The sequence below is a fragment of the Lepisma saccharinum genome, chromosome 1 (assembly GCF_977018435.1).
Source record: "Lepisma saccharinum chromosome 1, izLepSacc3.1, whole genome shotgun sequence".
NCBI classification, from domain to species: domain Eukaryota; kingdom Metazoa; phylum Arthropoda; class Insecta; order Zygentoma; family Lepismatidae; genus Lepisma; species Lepisma saccharinum.
The window spans coordinates 89,939,952-89,960,977 of record NC_139229.1 but is presented as its reverse complement, the minus strand read 5'-3'; the positions used below and the strand labels follow the sequence as shown (position 1 = coordinate 89,960,977).

Here is a 21,026-nt window from a genome sequence, read left to right as displayed (position 1 = left end):
AATCATATCTTTTTCATCCATCCTGCTTGGAATATTTAGTGAAACATTAAATACATTTGTTTCTAACATCCTCAAGCAATGTATCGTGTTGTTAGGTGTTATGTACTTTAAGCAAAATTTATCTCTAAAGCATATATTTTTTAATGCAGAAAAGGGAAAATACAATTTCTTATGCATGAGCCACATAACTGATGACAATGTTATTCCATAAGAAATGCAATATACTTACTTGGTTCTACATCTGGGTATGCATCATGCACTAACTTATTTCTATTAGAATTCATAAATATTTTCTCTGAAAAATTGTCTCCACAAACTCTGTAACTTTTGTATGTTTTGTGCCTCAAGTCCTTTCGCCATATTTTCTCCAACTATATCTCAGCTCTACGAGAAAAATAAAAGACGAAAAATTATTTTAGAAACATATAACTATGCAAGACAAAGCATTCTGCATTTTATGTCACTCAAAAAATATAAATTCCAAGATGCAAGAGTTGTTAGTGAGCTAAGGTCAAAACGTGTCAACACAAAGAAAAGTTACTGAAAATGAATATGCATTAGATCACTATCTGTATCTGTTGAATAAAGTAGTGTCAAACATGGCCGTAGGCAGGAAAAAATTTCGGGAGGGGTTCATTCATAATTGTTCTCATGGGTGTTGCCAGAAATTTGAATAATAGAAATAATAACAATTATACAATAATAATTAAAATTTAATAATAAAACAATTATTTTCCATAATAATAATACTAATAATAATAAATAATAATAATTATTATTATTGTTATATCCTCAAGGGGGCTTACTCAATGCAGCAGATGAGTGAATATCCAGCACAAGGCTTTTTTTTACGTTTCATAGAGTGCGTACTGAAATGCACAATTATTATACTTTGTTATTAAATTTTAGATACCTTTTAGAAAAAGCTTTAAAAGTTAGATAGAAATTTTAGTCAAAGTTTTTGTTGTTTGACATTAAAACTTATTTTTTGGAATTTTGAAAAGTGTGGAACCAATTATTCTTTTTAAAAACTTAGCCTGGTGCATGGATTGTATAACCTCAATCTCGAATGTAATGCGCTACGAAACTGGAGATCCTAAGTTTGAACTCCTATCAAGGGGGATTTTCGACTTTATCGGACAGGGAATTTAAAAGTTGGAAAGGGAATTTTGGGACAATCGTGAGGAAATTTTCAGTCTATATTACTTGTGACGCAGGAACACTGAAAGAGGACAGCACAAGTGAAAATGGAGGAGTTGCGGGTGGGTTACGATTCTGAGAATAAATCCTATTTCACTCAAGTTTCAGAATTCCAAATGTATGAAAATTCTAGCTCGATCGTTTCAACATTGTCTCCATGTATTTTTGTGATGCTTCGAAAAAAAAAATTGAAAATGAGTTACAGATTTTGGTTTATGAACTTCCATTAATCCAACATGTCAGAAGTTTCGGGGGGGGGGTTGAACCCTAGAAACCCCCCATCTAAATACGGCGATGGTGTCAAATGTATAAGGGTCCATTCTATCATAGCTCCTTCGACAATTGCGCAAAATCTTATGAGCTTGTCACCATTCAATTGATTTATTTTTACTCAATTTTCACATTATTTCTCATCGTAACTACTTCTTATGGCACCATACAGTGTGTGGTAATGCAAATAATGCAAATAAAAAAAATATTATAGATATTGCACTAAACTTCCTAACATATGAAGCAAAGTTTTACCACATTATCTTTTAGAAAGAGTCCCTGAAGCTTACTGCCTAACCTACAACTGGATAACAATGCAATTTTTGTCATTAAATGGATCATGGAATCTATTTCCGGGAGTGCTTTCAAGAAAAATGTTATGACACAACATATTTCTGAAGAAGATACCAGGACAGGAAATATGTCAACAAATCAAAATCACCCATACCATCTAGTAGATCAAAGCCCATGACCAACAACAAGAGCTATTACAGCAATAATATTAACTACAGGTATAATTAGATGATTCCATCAACAAAATATATTATTATTAATAATAGGAGTAACATCCATAATTCTGTAGGGTTGGATTAAAGCACATAGATTAAAATGCAATTTGAAACACAAAATCTTCCTCCCAGGGCACCAGTGAGAAATGATTTTTCTTTACAGTAACACATGTGTAAATGTTCGTAAAATATTTTGCATATATTGCACATGTAGGTTAGTTACACTCATTTCGTTTCCAAAACTAGTGATAACTTATGACTTGGTTCAATGTATGCTTTCGTAGTTAGGTTAGGCAGGCCAGGTTTGGTTCTCTTAGCATTATAAATAAATTACCTAAATTCATTTTACTAAGGTTCCGATTTACTTCTACATTAATTCCCACTAGTCTACGATAATTACAGTCCCTTGTCAATGGAAAATACATTGTCCTTGGGAAGCGTGCAAGCTTGCGTAAGGTAATTTTTAAGTTGTTTTTTCAACAAATATAAATATTTTTTTTAAAAAAAATCCAAAGAGTGCTAATTACTTTAAGAAAGGTTCAAATTTCGTGTGACAATGATTGCTAAAATTCTACGATAATTAGTCTTCCGGCTAAGAGAATTTTTAAAAAATTCATAGAACGATAGGAACCGTTGCCTTAGGTTTCATTGCTTTAATATTTACACACTTTTTTTCATCTCCTGTGCATGTTGACAAAGTTTTAAATGCTAGAAGAAATACACTTCATGCAGAAGCGAATAGGAGTGCGATAACTTGCAACTTTCTGCATTATAACATGCACAAATGAGCTTTTCCGAACTTCAAACAAACTTCAAGGCGTTCCTACTATTCTCGTTGGCTTCTTATCCTCCTGTGTAACTTATAAATAACATTAAGTTACAAAATCGAACCTTTAATCTTTCAGACGTTTTTTTTAACACATGTCCTTTTACTTAAACGAAGCAAAATACAGAATACGAAGACATGCAAGGAATTATTCTCCGTGGAAACTAACTTTATGGAAATTATTTTTACATAAAGAGCGAACGGAATTCATAAATAACTAACCTTTCAGGATATGACAGAACACGAACACAGCTCTGGATTCCTCTTCTGACAGTTTTTACAATAAAAAGCTGCACAATAAGCCATTGTTTTTATTTTTTCTTCTTCTACACCCTTATTAAAAGAGTTAGTGTACGTCCATGACAGATCATATGGAACGATGTTACGTCATGTAGAACTAGTGACTTTAAAAATACAATTTTTCTTATACATGTTTAAGAAGGGAAAGGCATTTAATAAAATACAAAATCACGTACAAGTGATCATCATTGATTAATAGATACATAAACTAAATTTTTAATGAGAAAATTAGGATTTAGCATCGATGGTGGTGCCGACTGGTAGCTGGTTAATTCATGAACGAACAAATGAATTCCGAAATTAACCTTATTCGGATTTTTGCACCAGTGCGGGAGGCCTGCTATATGTCTGTGGCTAGCTGTCGAAAATTTCTCGCTTTTATACCCGAGCTTGTTGATATGGTAACTAAGTAATCTTCAACTGTCTGAGGGTTGCTAAGCTGATAATTTAGTCTTCTGCCATTCTGGCTTTTTATAATATGTAAGTAATAGATAATTATGATTCTTAAATTTCTAGTAATCTTCTCATATCATCATTTTCTTTAACATTTGCAGTTTTATTAAATTAACAAAATATAATTTGTCTGAGTTTCCAACGAAATCCATAAAATGTTTGTTTGGGAAAGAGGCCGTTATATAGGAGCGTACTGATTCTTAGAAAACGATAAAGTAACGTTCCTATAGGAGAATCCATGTTTTACCTATGACAGGAAAGTCGTACTTGTAGAGAGGTACCTGTCATTCTTGACTTCTTCTTGCCCTTTTTATTCCGGTTTCCATAATCTTTATTTATTCTGCCCCAACTTAGGCAAAGTTGGAAATTAGCAATTAAGAAAATTAATATACATTTTATGAAAAACCCCTACCAAAAACCCAGTTAAGATGAAAACTGAAGCTGTATTTAACAAGATAATTTTACTTTATCTATTAATGTATCCTTTGGCGCGTCGATATATTCGCGATTGTCACTTCATCCATTTCGTCTTACCCACATTCATCCTCGACTTCGCGATTAACCAAAAGGAGCAGAAATGTGAAGTAATATAAACTAATTGAGTCAGTGTGATAGCAAATGTTCTTGAGAACAAGTATAATGTATTGACTTTTTGACCTGCTTATTGATTTCTTTACTTTTCTTGACTGGTAGAAACTAGTGTTGGGCGATATATCGTCCAAGCGATATCAACTTGACGATATATCGTCACGATATTTTGCCGATATATATCGTATTGGCGATATATTGTCACGATATTTTAGTGATATATATCATGTCAGTGATATATCGTCACCATATTTTGGCGATAGCCTAACGTCTATATCGTGTCGGCAATATATAGTCATGATATTTGGCGATATATATCCTGTTGGCGATATATCGTCACGATATTTTAGCGATATATATCGTGTCAGCTATATATCGTCACAATATTTTAGCGATATATATCGTGTCGGCGATATATAGTCATGATATTTGGCGATATATATCGTGTTGGCGATATATTGTCACGATATTTTAGCGATATATATCGTGTCAGAGATATACCGTCACGATATTTTAGCGATATATATCGTGTCGACAATATATAGTCATGATATTTGGCGATATATCGTCACGATATTTTAGCGATATATATCGTGTCAGCAATATATAGTCATTATATTTGGCGATATATCGTCACGATATTTTGGTGATATATATCGTGTCGGCAATATATAGTCATGTTATTTGGCGATATATATCGTGTTGGCGATATATTGTCACGATATTTTAGCGATATATATCGTGTCAGAGATATACCGTCACGATATTTTAGCGATATATATCGTGTCAGCGATATATAGTCACGATATTTGGCGATATATATCCTGGAGACAATATATCGCCGATATCAGGATACGGAAAAAATATCGTATCGAATCGTCTGACGATATTTTCTTGACGATATATCGCGATATCAAATTTCCGATATCGTCCATCCCTAGTAGAAACCCTTTATAAAGAAGTTGATGAAGAAATCATTTTGAGTTAGTTTAAAATTATTTAGAATGATCTTTTTAATACAACTGACTTAATAGAAACTGGCTAGTGGCAACCCAACAAGATTAGGATTTGTCGTCTTTCGGACCAGATGAAAAGGGGAAATTTTTCCGCCAGGTGCAGAGTGTGGAAATGAGATCAGTCTCCTCCAGAATGCGAATATCCAACCCTTAATAATTGCCTTCCGGCGCGGAGATAGCTTTCTGCTGTTTCTATCCACCTAGCGCCTCTAGAGGGGAACCTTGTAACTACGTTCGATGGAAGTCGTCCATCTCGAAAATCCTCTCTCGTGCTTGTCCAGTGGAAAGAATGAATTGCAAATGGAATTTTCCCCTGTTACCTAGGATTGATCGGTTCTCATGGTTACAATTTCATTACCTTAGTTCGAGCTTTTGTTAAGGCCAGTGGCGCACGGAATAATTTTGTAGGGAGGGGCTGGAATTGTAAATGTGGATCGTACACGCGCTCAATTAGTATCCCGGCAGTTTGTTTCTTTATACAGCATATTTGCAGAAGATACAATTCAACAAACAAGTGTATCAATATACCCTGCATAAAACACAACTCATTACTAACTTCGAAGGGTCCCGGGTACGAATCCCGGTCGGGCTTGGTTGTTTGTGAATGTCCATTCATCAATTTCATCATTTCATCACTCATCCCCATCTTCGCAAATTAGCCAAGAGGCACAAAACGCGAAGTAAAATAAACTAAATCAAATCAAATCAAAATTACTAACTTCGTTGACCCTGTGCGTAGCTCCTTTCTACGAGTGTTGCATACACAATATGTTTGTATTTTTACACCTTTTCCCTCTCAAAAATGGCAATAGGGGACATTTTTGGAAGAGTTTACATTTACCACTCTGCTTTTTCCCCGAGTTCTTCACTGCTTTTATTTGAAGATATTATTTTTTCTCAATATTTCGGAGCGGGCTGTAGCCTCATCAGTTCCCTTCTGCGTACGCCAGTGCATACGTGTGTTCCAATCAATTCGCCATTATTATATTTAATTGAAATTCTAGTGTCACCCAAAATTTAATATTTTACTGATAATATTAACGAATGATTTATATTTCAACCAACGATTAGCCAAAGTGGCAGAAGAAGCGAAATAAAATAAACTTTCAATATTTTTACATCTACCGGACGTAGCCTCGCTCGCATGTCTAGCCTCTCCGAGCGGGACTTTTAAGTGCGCGCTTTTCGAACTTTCCACGATGTACAAAACAAATTGTCGTAGAGAGATTCACACATTTTACGTTTTATAATTTTAATAATTTAAATAATCCCAATTTCAGCGGTCAGAAAAATTCAGAGCGGCTTGATAGAGTGAAGTACAGGTGTCCAAAAATTGCAATATAAACATTACTTAAATTAATAAACAATTAATATTATTACCTAAAAGCAATGATACTCGTAGTTTCTAAACTATTGAAAAATTTAAATATGATTTTTCTAGTAATATGTTTAGAATATGATTTCAGTAATTTTGGATATTTTTAATTATGTCGAAACAATCCATGAAGTCAGGATGAATCCGATTTGTTGCTTATTTGGAAGCACCAGCGTCCTATAAACTCGCAACTATTATTTTTATCTATCACGGGGCCTCCTAAAGCGAGGGACCTCGGGCGACGGCCCGAGTTGCCCCTCCCTAGGGTCGCTCTGTGTTTGATTGGTTGATTGATTTGCTTTATTTTGCGTCGCTTTTTGTGCCATTTTGGCTAATTTGCGAAGATGGGGATGAGCGATGATATGATGAAATTGATGAATGGACACTCACAAACATCCATGCCCAGGCCGGGATTCGAACCTGAGACCCTTGCCGTCGTAGCGCGATATGCTAACCACTCCGCCAAGGGGTCGGCTGGCTCCGTGTTTGACAATACAATAACCACTGTAACCGTTGGTTTCAACTATACAATTCAGTGGCTTGAATCTCACTGTAAATCCTTTTCCAATTAGTCCATCAGAACGTACAGTCGACTTACAATTTTCCAGTTATTCTTTGTTGGAATTCTTCTTCACGGAAGTACTATCGTTGTTAACGCTAGACTGGTCTTTGTCAATTCCCGGAAGTCTATGGAAGAAGCGATGGAAGATAGCCGGAAAGAGAGAGAGAGAGAGATGTGATGACGTAGGCAGTTGTACGGAACGATGACTTCTGTGGATTCTTGGAACACAGTAGAAAGAGCTTCCGGTCCCCCTGCATTGAAGTTCAAGTTGAAAATGTTAAAGATTGCGATACCTCTCTCCTCTTCTATTCCAAGTTTGAAGATGGAGCGATATTTCCAGTTGGGTGGGCAGGATTTTCTTAATAAGAGAGGTTGACGATAAGGATGGTTCCTTTTTTTGGTATTCAGCAGTAGCATATACTGAGTCCAAGATGTGGGTTATCTCACTATGTCACGTGGTCCTAGGCTATGGATAAAAATAAATTTACCAACTCATAGGAAATCAGGTTGCCAACTCATAGAAAATCAGGTTGCCAACTCATAGGAAAATAGGTTGCCAACTCATAGGAAATCAGGTTGCCAATAGAAATTCTGAATCACCCTGTATGTTTGTGTTGTTTCTTATAGAGACGAATTCGCGATGCTAATCTTCAGCAACATACATAATAGTGTATATACTCCCAATACTTCAAGACTAGTTACTGAAAATCCCCCTCCGCTTTATTTTTTCAAATACAACACTGTACATATGTATAATAGGCCTACATATCAATAAATGAAGGACTACAACAAGTTTTCTTGTAAAATGGGTATTCATCGTCTTAAGCACTCAGTTTCTTTCAAATCTTTTACATTTCGATTATTTCAATTATACTTTCCTGGACAATTATGTTTCTACAGAGCATTCCCTGACATTCGCTATGAGACTCGGCGGCAAGCGGCCCGGCATCAGCGCTTGTCTTTCTCGGTGAACGGGTCCGCGACAGCCGCTAGAGTAGGCTATAAAAATTACAGTTTTCATATTGTGTACTAACTTTGACTACAGATGATGTTGAAAATGATGTTCCTCTGCTGCAACACATTCCTGGCATCTCCGAAGAAAATTGGAATTTACACGTGCAAGTTCGTCTACTGTAATTCTCCCGATTTCTCGTACAACACTCTGTTTTAAAACATCGTCGCACTTCTCCACAATTCCTCTTTCCGAAGTAACACTCGACAAGTTAAATCCTTTGTTGTAATGTAAACTTTTGTGGTGCCATATTAAGCCACAATCTTCAACACACGGGCACGACACAACACAACTTCCGAGGGAGGATTATACTGGCGTCAGTCTGCAACGTCAACAGAAAGGGAAAGAGAGCGAAGGCAGGGAGAGCGAAAAAACAGACTGTAGCGTGCGACTGTCGCGGACCCCGTTCACCGGGAAAGACAAGCACTGACGCCGGGCCGCTTGCCGCCGAGTGTCGTAGCGAATGCCAGGGAATGAATGCTCTGTATATTTCTACATATATCCTATATATCATGAAAAAAATATGTGACGAGTACAATTCGTATATCGTGTGTCCCTATTTAGAAATGACAACGACTTGGTAGAAGTAATCCTTTTCTTACTAGATTTTGTCAAATACAAATGTCTTTGTTTTTCATGACGTGGACATCGAAATATTGCAATGTAATATAACTCGTTACGATATAGGTCGTCTTTGTATAACATAATCCAAAATGTGTTCGTATATTTTCAATTTCATGAGTATGCACTTTAACAGTTCTTGGTTTTCTATTTTCAGAGATAGTCAAGATTACGGCGAAGCGAGACTAAGTTTCAGGAACTCAACCGATCGTGGCGCCAACTGCGGTGGGTACGAAGCTGAATTGGATGTTCACAGAGAAAGAAGAACCCAAAAGTATCTCATCTCGATGGTTACATTATTTGCCGTTTTCCTCTGCCCACTCGTTACATTAAGGTAAGTTCACAATATAAGCGCCGACTTGAGGGGGGAAGGAACTTTCTGCCCCCCCTAGTTCCTCAAGCACTATAATATTAAAAAAATATAGTTTGTGTCAACTGGTTCTACTGGTACATAATGTTTTGAGGGGTGATTTTTTTATGAACAATAATTTATTTTAATAAACTGTGAAATTTCTATCAAGATTAGTGGCGTATTTACGACCTCGATTCACCCGTGCAAAATTTGTATCTACGAATGCACGTGTGAACTGCAAAGCAAGAAACGGTACTGCAGCATTGTTAAGGAAAGGATGGAGTGAATGAGGCAGGAGGCTTCGTCGGTTACGTTCGTGCAGTGGGAAACCTCTTGTCTGATTCGTGAGTATCAGCGCAGTGTGGTATTGTAATCATGGCAGATGAAACGGGTGGCAACACCGCACACAACCATATCCGTTGAACCGTGCAAACTGCAGGCTGTCACTGCGAGTCCGTGAGTGCGGTGTTGCCACGTTGCACGTACATCTTTACTTCTTTGAATAAAGTCGGTTTCGAAATAATGCTTCAAAACCAGACCAATATTGTATTTGTATGACTACCCAATACTAAGAATTGAAAAGAACAGTTTTTTTTTTGACAAATTTTAAAAATCTGAAAATTAAGAATTGTGATTAAAACCTTTCTGCCTGCACCCCATTAAAAATTCATCACGATCCGACCATCCGGTTGTTTTTATTTATAGAATTTCAAAGAGAGCGACCGTTTGCGAAACTAAAAAAGATAAAAATGTACTTTTTTTGTTCTCACGCCAATAAAAATAGAAGGCCTACTCAAAAAAAAAATCGTTAGCAAAGATTAACGCAGAATTGAAAAAGCTAAATTTTGATGTAACTAGTTTTTGTGCAGGTGTACTGGTTAATTTTTAATTCAAGTCCAAACTCGAGTATCCATAATTTTTAACCCGACAGTAAATTTCAATTGAGGTTCGTTCATTCGTTTACATGATAAGGATTATTACATTCGGAACAATCTAATCTATTTTCAGGCCATCACTAATATTATAATTACAAACCCTTCTAACTTGCATCTTATACATGTTGTTTAATAAACTTTTTTAAAATAGTACAAGGACGTTAAGTAACAATGTAAAGGCCAGGACTTCAACACGGATCCTTCGGTGGTGAGATCGCATGTAGACTGCTGGCCGCGCTGGGCTACAGAAACGGCTGAATCTGCTATTTCTATATGGCACTGAGTCTTTTTCTCAGAGACCGATACGAAAATTAGACAGGTTCCCTCGTCCGGTCCCATCTCTTTATGCAGACAGCATATCTCTAACAAGATGAACCTAATCAAAAACTCATCTTTCTGTCAAACTTCCACTTTAATGATACAAACGAAAAAATCTCACTTTTCACTCAGAATTATGTTCAGCCTCCATGGAAAAATAAATGAACTTGAAAATTCAGCTTTTAAAAATCCCTTGTAGCTCATAAAACGGTGGAATTTTCTCTGTAATGATCCTCTTTTTTTTGTTTCCACGTCTCTCTTTTTTCGAGAGGTGCAATTCCCACACAGCGCTCATTCACAGAGGCAATTCGAGCGGTAAATGCATAGGGGGGTTGGGAGGTGGAGAGCCCCTATCCTCAAATAGAAGAGAGGAGAACGGAAAGACAAATAACAAAGAAACCACATTGCAATAAGTCTGGAAAGAATAGAGAGCTCAGTTAGTATAGAAAATGCGAATCGATCTGTTTCAAAGGAACAAAGCACAGCTTTCCACGTCATTTCGCTAGGAGGCAGACCCATCCAAGAGAATAAAATATATTCTCCTCTCCCGTTCCAGTTCTAATTGATAATTTAAGCATTTCTTGATAATTTTCCTCCTCACGCGTGTCTCAATGGATATATCCACATGTGAGAATTTTCTTCATCAAAAGAACATAAATCAAAAGTATTTGAAAATAAAATCCCTAGGGAAATATTTGCATCTAAAAGGGATGAGGTGACAGGTGAAGGTTACATAATGTAGAACTACGCGATTCGTATTCATGTCCAGATATGATTATAATAATTAAATCAAGAAGACTTGGGTGATGTGGCACGAATGGGAGAGGAAAGAAGAGTTTACAGGATTCTTCTTGGAAAAAGAAGAACGCTAAGGATGGAAAATATTGGATTGATCTTGCCCACGATAGGAACAGATGGAAGGCTTGTGTTGCTGTAGCCCTAAACCTTCGGATTTAAGAGTTAGTTAGTGGATTTTCTTGTGTCGACGGTTTGTTGCGACAAAAGCGAAATAATTCAAATTACATAACGGTGGAATGCTTTTTTGATTGATTCCAGTCCAAACAAACTTGTCACGTGGTTCTATCCTATGTTGTAGTATTGGATTTTCCAGGAGTAGCTTCAGGGATTGTGACAGTAGTTCTGAAAAAAAATGTGGTGTGTTTTGTACAGTTATGGGCAATAAAAATGGGAGAACTACATCCTGCAATACTCGCTTTCCTGCAATGTGTTATGTCATGTGTGTTGCCTAACTCAACAGCAGTGATATAAATTTCTATCCAAACTTTGCTATTAACATCATCTCATCGCTGTAGATTTAGGCAACACACATAACGCATTGCTGTAGATTTAGGCAACACACATAACGCATTGCACGGAAGGGAGAATTTCAGGATATAGGTGTCCCATTTCTATTGCCGGTGACTGTACATCAATGTAAAGATGAGATTTCGGAGAGAACGTCTATATGTTACACATACGTACCTTCCAGAGGATAATGTATAGAAAAACTGGAGTAAGGAGATCGTGCATCTTTAAAGAAAATCTAGCTATTCCGGTTCCGAAGCTGAACTGCAGCCGCGATGGTTACTAGGAGTCCAGCAGTCTCACGTGACTCTAGTGGCATCGCCTATTGGCTGCGGTTCCAGATCGGACACCTGTTATGAGCTATTGCCTTTTTTCGATTTCATACTCCAGTTAATCTTCACCTAATACTGTGTGAGGTATGTGTAATTTGTAGACGTATTCTCCAGTGGCGTCTCGTCCCTTGGGGCTTCCGGGGCTTAGCCCCTAAAGAAAAACGGACGTATTCACGTAATTATCAATCACCATAACGCATAACTATCACACAGTCTTTTAAAATACGATTTTTACCCACCTAAATTCATCGTCTGTTGCAATGGATACGACAGCGATCCTAGCGGCATTCATGTCAATTATCGTTTTCCGGGGCACGTCTCAAAGGAAGGCCACATGCTAGCGGAGAGAGGAGGGGAGAGTGCAATGGATTTGAGTGCTGATTCGGGGCTAGTTCCGATGCGTCGCGTTCGATCTCGCGTGTTGTTCTGTAGTGTTTTGGTGGCTTTCATTCGCTATGTTTGAGTGAGTTTGGCAGGGTTGATGTTCGAACACAAATTGATGAAGGACATAGGCTGTCAATTACAAGAGACAATGAATTTGTCCGGAAAAATAGAATTATCGATTGCTTAAAATTCTGTGGTCGACATGAACTTGCTCTACGAGGACATAATGAAAGAGAACAATCTTTAAACAGAGGCATCTTCCCAGATTTATTATCCCTTCATAGAAGAGGGAAAACTAAAGAGGGAACTTCGTTTTCTTTATTGTAGTGAAGAGTTGAAAAACATAAACTCTATCAGTAGATTGCATTCATTTTTTATTTAAAATTATTTAGAGGGTACCTTTTCAGAAACAGTAAAAATGACAAACATAGTTTTAATAACTCCAGTGGCAACAGCTGAACCTGACCGATATTTCAGCACATTCAAGCTTATTAAAACCTGCTTAAGAAATGCAATTGGACAAGACAGACCAAATGCCTTGGCACTTGCTTACAATAGATATAGAATACATTTCAAGCATGGAGGGCTTCAACGAGAAAGTAATAACAAAATTTGCTGAGCAGAAGAACAGGAGTCAACGTTCGTAGAAAGGTATGTTTCACAACAATACCTGTTTCTTTTGTAATCATGTGAATTGTCATTATATTTTAAATTCATTAAAAAAATAAGTCCAGTTTTGTAGTCTAGAAGAAAAAAATACCTATTTTTTGTAATTCATGTGAATTGTCATTATATTTTAAATTCTTTAAAAAATAAACCCCGGCCAAATTTGAGGCCACGAGACGCCACTGGTATTCTCGGAAATCTCATCTTTACACTAATGTACAATACACATCACCAGGGGTGTCCACAGGGGGGATTCATAACGACGCGCCTGCGTCATGGGAATTTTGTGGGGGGAACAAAATTTTATACCAATTTCATATATCTTCACACAAAAATGGGGGGATCTTTTTTTGATTGACTTGTTATTGATTTTTAGTTATGGATTATGGTTATTTTGCACAGTTTTTCTACCTACCTGTGGGTGATCGCGGCGAAGATTTTGAAATGAAACACCACCTCTTATGCTTCTACAATCGGTTCTCATTAATACAAGGTCAAGCAGACAAACTGTTAAGAATAAGGTTCAGTACACTAACAATGGCAGTGAGCCTGGCCGGTTTTGTACGTTTTATAATGCTTAAATATTATTATATTGTTCCGCAAATTTTATCTGACGAAAATAATTTGAGTAAATAAAGTGGCATAAAAGGGGGGGCTAGGAAAATAATATACCTTTTGGGGGTGAGTGCATCATAGGTATTGGGGGGAGGGGCACCTCTACACATCACAATTGTTTCATAACTGCTGTCACAACTTTAAAGTTGCCACTTGCGATGGATTTTTCAAACACTACGTGGCGGGTTTGTTTGGACTCAATATTGCTCAATGATGTCACTCTAATATGGTCCATTGGTGGAGGATGGACTAGCATTGCGGGCTGAATAGACCTGCATTGCGGGCTGAATAGACCTGAAGTTGTCAGTTTACAATCTGGAAATCGTGATTAAGCCTGGTGACATGCCACGACCTACAGGTCAGGACGTGAGTAACTGAAAAGCAACTCTGTGTTCATGAATTTCAAAACAAGCAGAGGCGGCAAACTTCCATTAACACTCGCCTGCTTCCCGAACATTCAAATTGGACTCGCAAACATCTCTGAATTTTTATCTTCACAAGTCCTTGATTATTCCAATACAATATCGTTCTCGAGCTCTGAGACTTAAGCTATCACATTTTATCACATTTGTGACACTTGACAGTCGTGATCACGAGCTCGCAACTCACCACATTCATCTTCATTCACTGGAGGCACATAGTGGTTCGGATCCCAGTTGAAACTGTAGGTCCAGTCCCGATTAGCCTTACTGTGCATAAAGTGGACTTAAACACCAGGTCAATCAATCAATCATCTTCATTCACAAAGACCTACGGACATATTTCAACAATAAAGAAATGAGAGTCATAGGCAAAACCCCGAGTCCCATCTTATCTTTATTCCAATAATTTCTGCTGGGTGGCTATAATTGTCATGCAGGCCTAATTCATGGGTTAACTGCTGATATAAGCCCATTTCAGGGGCTCAGATGACGTCACTCTAGTAGGTTCATTCTTCAGATGTGAGTATCAGGTGGCATTAAAAACAATCTTGCATCAATGTAAAAAGCTCACATTTGTGTGAGTCTGCACATCTAATGAACCAGCCGTATTTGTGAAAGGACGCTGTCGTCTGCACGCGTGGACTGCAGAGCGAGCGGTTCTGTAGCGTTGTAAGAGAAGCAGAAAGTAGCGAGTGAGCGAGGCAGGAGACTTCGTCGGTCGCGTTCGTGCAGTGGGAACTCGCTCCTCATCTGATTCGAATACCTTAATGCTTAGATAGGAACAGTTAAGTTCTTGGTGCACCAAATAATTTCTGCTCAAAGAGTTCCTTGGGGCTCAAACTTAGGAACGATCATTTCCGCCCACACTCGATGACATCATCACCGTAAAAGGTTTGAGGTGAGACTGCATAAAAATTCAGACTCTAGTTACAATACCTTTTATGTAATAAGATTATATTTAGCCTAGAAGTAATGTATTCGTTAATTTTTAAATTACTGTTGAATAAGTATTTTTGTGATCACCCTGTATTTCTGAGTTATTGAAAGCGTATAATTTCTCATACACGGTGTTATAATGAAAGTGAAATCTCATGCAGGGAGTGAAAATATTTTGCATATCTATTGATCTCATTGGCCGGATCATTCCCAGTGTCTAAAACGCGCATGCAATTTGCAACACTTGGGTGCAAAAAGTAATGTTTACAAGAACTCAATCCTTGGAAGTGACAGGACATGAGACTCGATGAACTGGCTCTAAGTGATAATAGCTGCGAAAATTAGCCATTAATACTAGCAAATGCAAGGGATTATGTGGGAATTGTCAAGCAGCTAATTGCGAGTCTGCTCTCTTGGTTTTGTTGGTTTGTGCTTTCCACAACAATGATCTAGCTGAACGTTGTATATCGGGTTTCTTCTCTGGATTTCTAAGTTTGCAAATTTCAGTTATTCTAAAAACGTATATTAATTGTCAAGAAGGTTAGAATGTGCAGTATGGATTAAAGTAAGTGATTGTTCCTTTCTATGTTAAAACGAAATTATTGTTTAAAATATTGGTAAACATTTTGATATCTCACGTTCTTATAAACAAAATAATCATTTAAAAGTGTGTACTGCCATCTCTGGGAAATATATACAAACTTCATTCAAATAAAGCTGGATCAATGACTGAACAGTAACAGAAATATGCAACAAACTTCAATTGACGTAGGGCTTGAGTGTACGTAGTGAATGCATCTTTTCGGGCTCTAAGAAATTAGTAATGGCATCATAAAAAAAGTGTTGAAGCAGAAGGGGTATGAATACTTTCTGGAGGTGCAATGACATTTACGTAACACCAAAATACCATTAAAAATGTATATTTCAATTTTGGCTTTAAAAAAAAATTAATTCTCTAGTATTTCTTGTTTGCAGAGGGAACCGAAAGAGGGGGCAAGTGGAGGCATATAGTGGTTCGGATCCCACTTTAAACTGTAGGTACAGTCCCGATTAGCCTTTCTGTGCATAAAGTAGGGATTAAAACAATCTCAAAGAGGGGGGGCTAATGAGGGCAAGCCATGAAATATTTATTGCAGAATTTTATAACTATCCCAGTTTCATAGTTACAGCCACATAACATCATTAATGATAAGATATTCGCTGTTTTACTTTGAAGATGATCGATCAGTTGTGTGTATCTACTCGCTCTATTATAGAGATAATCACATCTCTCCAATGAAAGTTGTGATTATTAAACAATAAATAGCGTTTGATGACACACTTCCAATCACATTGCGAATTAATCGTCACGTTTAATGTTCGATTTTATGAACATCTTCTAGCGATCATGCATAGTTTAATGACAGACAAACAAAGCAAAGATGAAAGACGAGATGTAGTACGCAAAGCAAGGTTGTATTTCAGAATAGGTTGTAACATGTAGGAATTGCAGCCTGTTTCTCAATGAGTTCCTAACAGTTTTCTTCTCACTGTACATAGTGAAGTATTTACAATTCACGAAAGGATTTCCTCATCGCTGGTGAACCCCGAAGGAAAGGTCATCTTACCAGGTGGTTGCTAGCTGGGGCTACAACTCGCTTCAGCCTACTGGTTCGAACTCGAGAAAGACCCAACCGTTAAAATTCAAATTTGGAGGCTGAACGGGAGACAGTCCCCTCTTCGCGGCTTTAATTCCTCATCAGCACTATGCTTACTGTAATGATCAGTAATCACGTAGTATGGTGTTTTAATATTACATTGTTTGGGCCGTATTTAACATTATTTGTATACTTTTCATTAAACATATTTAAGACTGCTTTCAGACATTTACTTTACCTGAATATATCATAACAACACTTGACAGTTTGTATTATTCTCCACTTGGAACAACGAGGGAGGGAGAGAGAGCGATGAATCTCAAATGCACCGAAGTTCCTTACTTTTTAACACACGGTTATTATTATCATTATTTTAACGATTGTTTCTACATTTGTATTTTAGGACATGTAAAGGTGGCAGTCACCCCTGGTAACCCCCGCATACATTTGGTGCATGAGTTGAGTTGGTGCTTTAAGCCCACATTATGTACAGTAAGGCTAATCGGGACTGAACCTACAGTTTAAAGTGGGATCCGAACCACTTGTGCCTCCACCGAGTATCGAACCCGAGACCCCTTGATTACAAGGCAACGACGCTACAACTGCGCCACTGAGGAGGCCCCATTTGGTGCACGAGTATGTTCCTTCAAAAGTTTCATAACCCCATCATTTACAGTGTGGACGCGGGCCTTGCATTTTTTTATATGATGACACCAAAATTACCTAGCACCAAAATGCCCAGGCATCGAGATGTCTGGCACCAAAATTCCCGACTCCCTTTCATAAGTGTTTTGAGTACTTCCCCACAGTAACCTTTGCCTAGCCAGGTCCTCCCTCATGGTATTCCAGTTATGCTGCCGGCCTGGAAACAAGAGATCCCAGATTCCATTCCTGGTGGAGGCACATTGCGCAGTGGTTTGGTCAAGGGTTATCAGAAGTCGATGTTTTTACTTTAAAAATGCCTGCGAGTCGCCTATTTGTCCCGAGTTTTGTCTCTTCTGTCAAAGTTCTTTTTCCCATTCAATTCCTTTTCCTTTCCTTCATATTAGTACCGTAGACCAAGGTCGATTATACTCTGTCCCAGCTAACTGTGGAGCAGGCAAACGAAAACAAGCCCTCTGCGCAAATAGTGACGCACCAATGAACGCGTAAGAGGGGAAAATCCGGTTCCAGCTACCAGCGTTTTGCAGCAGTACGCACTAATTCACTCCGCCCGCTCGCTTTCTCTCCTCCTATACAGCTATGCGCGACCTTGCACCTGAGAGAGACTGAACACTTTCCTGATAAGGACTAAATCGAAGAAGAAAAGCAAATAACATAATAATACTATTTTTCTGTCTGAGACTGATATCCGGTTTTTCCATTTACAGAACCTGTCTGGTCTCGCTTTAAACTGTAGGATCAGTCCAGATTATCGTTTTAATATCCGAGAAAAGAAATACAAAGTGACGGTGGAAGCTTATTTTACCATTCTCAAGGCTTTAAATATTACACGAAAGAGAGAAAAAAATCATTCCGAGAATTTCTTGAACGGCTCCCACACTTTTGAAAGAAAAACTGAAACCCTGTCCTTTCACTGCAATGTTTCTCCACGACACGGCTTCTCTGAAATTAGATTTTGATTGTGATGTTTTCTTTGCCTGGTTTCTTTTTACGTTCCCTCATTCATTCGTTCTTCCATATCACTCCGCGACGAGCGAAGAGAACTCAAGGGAATGTTAGACGCTTTCCCCTCTCAAAGAAAGCCTGTAGCAATCGTCATTCGAAAGAAAGGCAGGGAGAAATGTTTTCTTTAAATTACGTGTCTTAAGGCCTCGACTGACAGAAACGTCGTCGAATTCCACAACGGAGAGAAGGGTGACGTCACACATTCACCATTGTATCCTAGCGTGTTAATCTACCCGCAAGGCGCCCCTCATGAACGGGTTGCGGATTTTAAGGCTAATTGTTGTGTTGTTGATATAAGAAGGTTTTTCATGAGAGACTGCTTGTTGTCTTCTTGAACACATTGCCTGTAAATGTCATACATCTTAGTAAATACCGTTAATAACCCAAAATAATTCTAGAAATTCAAAAGTTGATCTCTTTACCATTTGTGTACCAATGGCAAACAAGGTATTTCAGGTGTACTTATTTATACGTTTACGGTTTTATTGCTCTATTCTGTAGTCAGTCAAATTACAGTCCCCCAAGGGTTTATGTGATTTTGTACTTACAAAACCTTATTTTATTTTGAAGTTTTGAGTGTGTTTTTTAAGTCCACTTTATGCACAGAAAGGCTGGTCGGGTTTGGATCTATAGTTTAAAGTGGAATCCGAACCACAAGGTCCCTCCAACGGGTATCGAACTCGGGACCCCTTCATTACAAGCCGACAGCATGTGTGTAATTAAAATGTATTATCGCCCTCTACCAGTCGATCAGGTAGTTACTGGTCGCTCGTGTGGGCTAATCACGATGAGTATGAATGACGAATCAATTAAACTTTGAACCGGATTCGAGCCATAAAACCCTGACGGGCGTCGTAGTGATCCACTCAAATCTGTACGCTACAGAGGCAGGGCTAGTTGAGGTTGTGTGTAAAGACATAAGTGATCAGGCAAGATTCAAGAAGATTTCCAAGTCTTCCTAGAGAAACTAAATTTCAAGGCAGCACATTTCATATTCTGTCCATGATTGCTTCCCTATTATTTTCAGGATTCGTGGCAAAAATGTTTCTGGTACGATGATTAGGAATACTAGATCAATAAAATGAATTAGTTTCTCAATCTCTAACACTGTGGTCGAGCGCGTTAAATAGTATACTTTCGAATTCGCCAGCGAATGCCCGTGCTCGAGTTTTGAAGTGAGCAAGGGTGTTCTTTGTCAGTGTCCTTTCATCAATTTCATCATATAATCACTCTTCCTCATCGTTGCCGATTAACCAAAAGTGTAAGAAAAGTGACGCTAAGTAACAAGAAAGCAAATACAAAGAGATAGTTGTTTGAGTTGGTGTTTTAAGTTCATTTTATGCACAGTAAGGCTAATCGGTGGCGCCTAATTACGCCTGGCGGAGAGTGCCAAATACATATCCACATTGGCCGTCGTGGCTTTTGGACGCCCTTGCCCAAGCCTTTGGGATATGGATCAGGACTCCTGAAACTGTTTCCACAAATTGCAGACGACACTAGGCGTACATTGAACTCACGTGCAACCTGAATTTGAGATTGCCCTGCCTATAATCTCCCAACGATTCTCCATCTCATAACATACTACGTATTAACGTTCGTGAGTACTCATTCTACCGTACTGCTTCTCCGCCGGTACAAAATTTGACAACTACCGCTCTGCTTCTCGCCGATGTGTACAAATGAAGTCTGAACGACGTATGTGCGGAACACCACCTTGTTCTCCCTACCGCTGTCGCAGCGCCACCTTCGCGTTCGCGTACGATGCCGTAGTCGACACCAGTGCTGATGCAGGGGTCCCGGGTTCGATACCCGGTGGAGGCACAAGTGGTTCGGATCCCACTTTAAACTGTAGGTCCAGTCCCGATTAGCCTTACTGTGCATAAAGTGGACTTAAAACACCAACTCAAACAAACCAGTGCTGATGCATGCTTTGGTGAACTCAGACTTTCCAGTTTTGGGAGATTTTCGCAAACAGGTGTTTATTATCTTAATTTTGTACACCAGTGTATATGGGTGGGGAGACTCGATGAACCAAACGAGTGAATACCAGCTAGCACAACTATTTTCTATTACCGTAGTTCTTCGAATCTAAGGCGCAGATTTTTCTCAGATTTGAGACGTCCAAAATTCAGGTGCGCCTTAGATTCGATGGCGTCTTCGATTCGATGTATGTACTACAATATACGTATTTCATGCATGTACAACATAGTCACTGCAGTCTCTAATACTGGTAGTTACAAAGAGTAAATATTTTTTCCTTAACTTTTCTTAAAATTATTGGTAGCTGCAATACAACAATCAACATTTCGTTTTCCAGATAAGAAAATGCTCAATGAAATTCTTCCCCTTTAAATTTGCTGTGTTAGGACAACAATGGACATTTTACAACAAATAGTAATTCAATTGTTAACAGTTTCGTAATCGGGAAAGTGCGGGAGATAGAATCTTGATGTTTCCCAGTACATACAGGTAGTCAGGTTTCGTTGACGAAGTTGCAAGGTAAAATACCATATACCGTATTTGTAAACAAATAAATATGTACACTATAGATGTTTAGATAAACACCGCAAAGGTTAAAATATGAACGTTTTTGGGCATATTTCTGCGCCTCAGATTCGATGGCGTCTTCGATTCGAAGAACTACGGTACTTCTTTTGCATTTTATGCAGTTAGTATCTGAAATGCATTTGGATATTAACTCTTTCACGTCTCGTTCAAGAAAAG

General features: G+C 38.2%; 1 protein-coding gene across 1 annotated transcript in view; it reads left to right on the top strand.

Moving 5' to 3' along the window:
• LOC145984240 (prolactin-releasing peptide receptor-like) overlaps positions 1-21,026 on the top strand; it is a 482,759-nt gene that overhangs the window by 397,228 nt on the left and 64,505 nt on the right. Inside the window, exon 5 of the mRNA XM_083117825.1 lies at positions 8,890-9,066. Within this exon, the coding sequence (XP_082973951.1) occupies positions 8,890-9,066 (177 nt within the window). The remainder of the gene's footprint in view (positions 1-8,889; positions 9,067-21,026) is intronic.